This window comes from Balaenoptera ricei, chromosome 13 (assembly GCF_028023285.1).
Source record: "Balaenoptera ricei isolate mBalRic1 chromosome 13, mBalRic1.hap2, whole genome shotgun sequence".
Lineage (NCBI taxonomy): Eukaryota > Metazoa > Chordata > Mammalia > Artiodactyla > Balaenopteridae > Balaenoptera > Balaenoptera ricei.
The window spans coordinates 10,716,810-10,722,481 of NC_082651.1; the positions used below are offsets into that span (position 1 = coordinate 10,716,810).

Consider the following 5,672-nt stretch of genomic DNA (forward strand, 5'->3'; position numbering starts at 1 on the left):
ACTGGGAAACCACAGGGCAGACTGGTTCAAAGTACATTGAGAAACACCAGGATGTACTGGATGAAGCGATCAGGGTAACGTGAACTTCTTGGGAACAGGCATGTGAGAATGCTGATCTGCTGTTATTGCAGATTCCAACTGATACAGAAAATAATCTTCTTCATTGATTTGGAAGTAAAACACCAGCAGATTATTTTCTAAACAAAAAGCATATGTATTTTTTAAAAATTAATTAATTTATTTATTTTTGGCTGCATTGGGTCTTTGTTGCTGCACGTGGGCTTTCTCTAGTTGCGGTGAGGGGGGGCTACTCTTCGTTGCAGTGCGCGGGCTTCTCACTGCGGTGGCTTCTCTTGTTGCGGAGCATGGGCTCTAGGCGCACGGGCTTCAGTAGTTGTGGCACGCGGGCTCAGTAGTTGTGGCTCGCGGGCTCTAGAGTGCAGGCTCAGTAGTTGTGGCACACGGGCTTAGTTGCTCCGCGGCATGTGGGATCTTCCCGGACCAGGGCTCGAACCCGTGTCCCCTGCATTGGCAGACGGATTCTCAACCACTGCGCCACCAGGGAAATCCCAAAAAACATGTGGATGTTTTAAAAACACCAAAATCCCACCAGCATAGAACCAACCATCATTGCATCTGCACTTGAAAGCTGTACCTGGCAGATATCAGCAGACAACGCGAGAACACAGCAGCTCTTGTGCAGCAGTGGGAGCCCCAAATATTGGCTGGCATCAGCTTCTGGGACACTTGTAATTTATTTTTGCTGGGGGGAGGGTGTGGATTCTATAACCAAAGGCTACGAGGCCAGCACCTAAACCCCCAAGGAGGTCACGTTAAATGTGGGCCAAGGTTCTCCTCCCCCGAAGATCTTCCTGGCAGTGCTGGGTAGGAACAGCACTGGTATTTCCAAAACAACCACACCCACAACTAGAGTCACATTTCTTAACACTCCTCCCCAGGATGCCCAGGGTTTTGAAAGAGGGGTAAATATACCAATCATATCTCCAGAATTATGACTTTGTTAGAGCTGAACTGCTTCACAGTCCCTTCCTGTCCAGCCCTGGCAGTGGGCCTGGATTGTGATGACCCCGCTTTGCAAACCCACAAACGTAGTTCAAATAATCCCTTTGTCTTCTTTGAAAAGAGAATACAAAGGCATTACCAGACTGAGAAAAAGCACAGCTACACGTGGTAGCTAAACCTCCTTTCCATTTAACAAATAAGTGGCTCCCCTCAGAAACCGTAATTGTTCATCTCAGAGCCCCCCAAAAGACTGTCCTCCTTAAGGGTTTTATAATGTTTCCAGGCACTGAGGAGGTCATCAGATGTTGACGATGTAATTAATTTTAGTAAATACATTATTTCAACTATGGGACAGGCCACTGTTGACTTAATATTTGTCTGTGAGTCAAGTTATTTGGGTAGTATTGGAGTTCTTTTCAGATACATAAAACAGCTATATTATATTGCACATATCATATGAAAATAGGGCTAAATTAAGAAAATGGCAAATAAACATCTTGGTTATATCTTCAAATAGTGGAGGTCTGAAAAATTCGATCCTAAAATACGAGAAGCTACCATCACAGTATTTGGGATAAAATGGAGTGCTATCAGCTTGGATATGAGTTGGGCTGAGTTCAATAAGGAAACCAGTTTACAAGGGATGTGCTCGGAGTCGTTCACAAAAGAAGGAATAAGCTGGAATGCAAGTATTCTCTGGTTCTCTGACTTCCAGTGTTGCTACAAAACCCAACTTCACAGGCCTCTTCGGATCTCAACTCTTTAGCAGCAAGATCCTCCCATAACATGTTACCCTGGGCCCTCTTTGGGTCATGATGAAAGTTAAGTCAGGAGAAGAAAACTTCAAAGACCCAGCCTTGATTAGGCCCTGCAGACTGGACCCCTCCTCATGACCACTTCCCGTACTCCTAAGTGTCTTAATCTATCATAGCCCCCACTGGCAAGGTGAAGATCACGTATACTGCTGATGTGTCTGAAAAATAAACTCTTTTGCAGCCTGAGAATCAGAAATACCTTCTCCCCCTTTTTAATGGCCTGTACATTAATGTGCCCCAGCCAGTGAGGCACAGGGCAGAGCTTTCACCTGGGTCAGAAGGCTGTGGAACTCTTCCACTGCCTGTGAGTGTGCCATGGGGTTTAGCACCAGGTGTTGGAAGAGATTGACGGGCTCAGCATTTCGAAATGTCTTAGGGATCGGGATGGTCAGGGGCAGGAAGGTGTTACCAATGAGGAAATGATGGAGAGACCTTCGCTGGAGGCCTCGGCCCAAGAACCAGAGGATGTCCTGGAGCCGCTGGGAGAGCATGCCATGCTGCCAGTCTGTTAGGGGCAGCTGCAGCAACAGGTGCATGAGGGCTGTTTTGAAGTGGTAAGAGGTGAGGATGGGGTGGGAAGCTCCCTGGGGTAAACTCTGAAGGTCCCGGAGACTCAAAATGATCTGGAGGCACTTGAGGTGACAGGTGTTCTCGGGAGCAAAACGCCCGACCAGCTTTAGGAACAAGTGCTCACAGGCTGCAAAGGACTCGGGCCAGTCCACGCTGGTGAACTGTTCCTGGTCAGGGGCCTGACTCACCAGGTAGACCAAGGTGTCTTCCCGTTGCACACCCAGGACCAGGCGGATTGAGAGAAAGCGGCCTGAGCGGTAGTCCAGCCTGAGCTTGCAGGAGGTGGTGGACGGCGGCAGGCTGAGCTTGAAGTCATACTTGTGGGCCACGAGGGCCCAGGCATTGCCCACCATGTTCCGGAACCACTGCACGGTCTTAGACACATCCAGGTAGGAGCCGGTGCAGAGAGCCGCCTTGATGGAGCTGTTACACTTGCCCAGGAGGGCTGAGTGGTCCCTGTGGTGGTGCACCAGGCACAACACGTCCCCCAGAAGCTTCTCGCGCTTGCACACGCATTCCGACTCGACCAGCACACAGCCACAGCGGCGGCCTAGGGCCAGATCCCTCATCTCCAGCACAAACATAGTGCCCTGGGGGGGAACAATGGGCACCAGGATGTCAAATTTCTGGGTCTCGTGGAGGGTTCCCCATTTCTCGAAGGCAGCCCCAATGCCCAGGCAGTCCTCCAACTGTGGGTGAGCCTCCCGGCGGCTGAGCACCCGACAGGCCTCGATGAGGTCGTCCACAAAGCTCTCCACGAACTCGCAGGTGCAGGGCAGGTCCCGGGTGACGTTCTGGATGTGGTGTTTGTGAAAGGATTCCAGGACCTCCTTAGGGGGGAAGTCGGTAAGCCAGTTGTAGGAGGTGACAGGCATGCCACGGACCTCCTCCTCCTCCTCCTCATCGCTGCTGGAATCAAAGGCCGGCTCGTGCTGCATGTTCTGTCGCAGGAGCTCAAAGATGAGAAAAAAGCAAAAGAGGCCAGCGTTCCACAGGTTTCCCAGCATCCAGCCCAGCGGCCCCTCCTGGCCATCCGCCTGGAACGGCCACCCCCTGTCTTTCTTCCCCAGCACTAACTGGTCACTGGATGTGTCTCCTCTCCAGAAGTTCTCTGCCTTCTGCTTCTCCTCAGCTGCTCGCTTCCTCTGTTCAAACTCTAGCTCTAACTGGCGCATCTCCTCGCTCATCCGCTTCTCCAGCTGCCGACTTCTGGCTAGTGTGTCCAGGTCCATCCGGTCACTGACCATCAAGGGGTGGTGCACAACATACATCACTGCCAAGAACAGAAGGCTTATCACAGCCATGGAGGCCTCTGCATCTAGAGAAGTAGGAGGGTGGGAGTCAGTGGTGATCTTCGGGACTCATCTGCTCTCCAGCGTGTATTCCCCATAGCCCTGGAACCCCAAATCCTGGAAGTCAGCTACTCAGGAGGAACAGAAAGCTCACAGAGCTGGGGTTGGACAGAGCAAGGGCGGCCTGCCTGGGAGGATTTGGGGAAAAAGGGGGGCAGCAGGATGTGCCACCCAGCCTCTCTACTGCTTTCCTTCCACATGGTGTGGGTGGTATTTAGGCCTCCAGAATGTGGACATGGGACTCTCTTCATTCCTAGAATGGGGAGGGGGACCCTGTTCTAGGGTGGCCTCACCCAACTCATCAGTCCACCATGGGCACCAGGTGTGCCCTGCTGATCCCAGAGGCTCCCTTCCATGGGCAGAAGGCACTGGTCTGCCTGGGCAACACCCTTCTTGCCAGGCCGTCAGCCCCAGGCCAGGTGGGATGCTGTAGCATCCCACTTCCTCTGTCACTTCACAGTCCTCATTCTGCTCAGCCTGTGTCATCGGACCACTCAGCAGCTCCTCCTCCCCCGTGCCCAGTGGGCCAACCCCCCGGGGGGGAGGCGGCCAAGGAGGCACAGTGCCACCAGCCACTTCACTGCTGCTGCTGTGCTCTCTGAGGTCCTACCGGGGCTGCCGGATACCCCATTGGTGGGCCAGGCCCAAAGGCAGGCACAGCTCCACCTCTTGGCCCAGGAAGCTTCGTGAAGAACCGGATGCCCAAGGACTCCTGAGAGCCCGCAGTAGTGGGTTCCTCTGCCTACCCATCCACCACAAAGGCCTGAAGCTTCCTGCACTCACCCAACCTGTTCACAAGCTACTGGGCTTACCGAGATCATGAAGGACCAGCCGCGTGGGCGCTGAAGCCAGGTGGGGGACTCTCCTCCCTTTGGAACTCGTCCTTGCCTAGTCTCACCGCCCTCTCCAGGAGCCCTGTTAAAATTTACAACGTACCTGGGGGCTTTGGCTCAAAGCCATGTGCCGCCCCACCCCCCCACCCCCATTCATAACTTACCCAAATTCCACGCCTAGAGAGCTGAACTCTCATCCTCCTATTTAGACCAAGCCAACTCAAGGTTTCTCCCGGGACCCGGGACCAGGTTACTCACGGTCGGCGTTAGCACGAACACGGTCTTAAAGAGCCCGCGCGGCCTGACCGTCCCCGCCTTCTCCCCCGCACGGTGGGGGCTCCGGGTTCCTCGCGGGGTCCGCCCGCGGACATGGCCCCGCTCCCCTCTCCCGGGGAGCACACCATGTTTATCCAAGGGTCCGATTGTCTGTGAGCCGCGGGCCCCGAGACCCCACGGTGCCGCGCGCCGCTCCGAGGGCGCCAGCCGGACAACGCGCTCCCGCGGTCCAGGCTCCGCCCCTCCCCGCCCAGCCCAGCCCCGCCCACCCAAATCCCCGCCGCGCAGCGAGCGCGCAGCAGGAGTCCAACCCTGGGGCCGGGTGACCCTCCTCGTCAGCGCGCGCCGTGTGTCCGCCGCCTCGCCTCCCGAGGCCCTGCGGAGGGGCTGTGGCCACAGACTCGCTGCTGAGGGGCGCTCACGCCGCAGCCGATCAGCCTCCCTAGAGTCGCGCAAGGGGGCACTGCAGGGCCGGCTGTCCGCTTCACTCAGCTGGGTTCAATGGAGAATACACTTAATGGGATTTTAGAATACACTTACAGTGAGGATGGTGGTGGCATAACCAAGAAAGCATGGGGGGACCGTCATTCCCACTTCAGGCTGGCCCTGCGCAAAATGGTAGTTCCCAACCGGGGTCCTTGGACTCTTTAATCAATAGAAATTTGTAAAAGGCCAGATGAGAAATTCAGGCAAGGCTTTATTGGGACTCCTGCTGCAGCAGGAGAGAGAGAAAACAAGCAAGTTTCCCTGCTCATTCCCTGAGCGGGTGGGGGGAGCTGGTTTTTTAAATGGGGTGAGGGTAG

At 54.7% G+C, this 5,672-nt stretch overlaps 1 protein-coding gene across 4 annotated transcripts; it reads right to left on the reverse strand.

Annotated features, from left to right (window-relative positions):
- Positions 1 to 2,027: 2,027 nt before the first annotated feature.
- On the reverse strand, positions 2,028 to 4,941 carry ITPRIPL1 (ITPRIP like 1). 4 transcript variants are annotated; one of them, XM_059942645.1, is made up of 3 exons: positions 4,758 to 4,941; positions 4,573 to 4,675; positions 2,028 to 3,726 (listed from the first exon to the last, which is right to left on the reverse strand). In XM_059942645.1, the coding sequence occupies exon 3, from the start codon at positions 3,710 to 3,712 to the stop codon at positions 2,066 to 2,068; it is 1,647 nt and encodes a 548-aa protein (XP_059798628.1). In that variant the 5' UTR covers positions 3,713 to 3,726; positions 4,573 to 4,675; positions 4,758 to 4,941; the 3' UTR covers positions 2,028 to 2,065. The 4 variants fall into 4 exon arrangements, with proteins under 4 accessions (XP_059798628.1, XP_059798629.1, XP_059798630.1 ...); XM_059942646.1 differs by having other exon boundaries at positions 4,852 to 4,918; XM_059942647.1 differs by lacking the exon at positions 4,573 to 4,675.
- Positions 4,942 to 5,672: the final 731 nt, after the last annotated feature.

Bases quoted from the DNA above. Each gene is read 5' to 3' on its own strand.
- ITPRIPL1 (XM_059942647.1), bottom strand. From the start codon at position 3,712: ATGGCTGTGATAAGCCTTCTGTTCTTGGCAGTGATGTATGTTGTGCAC.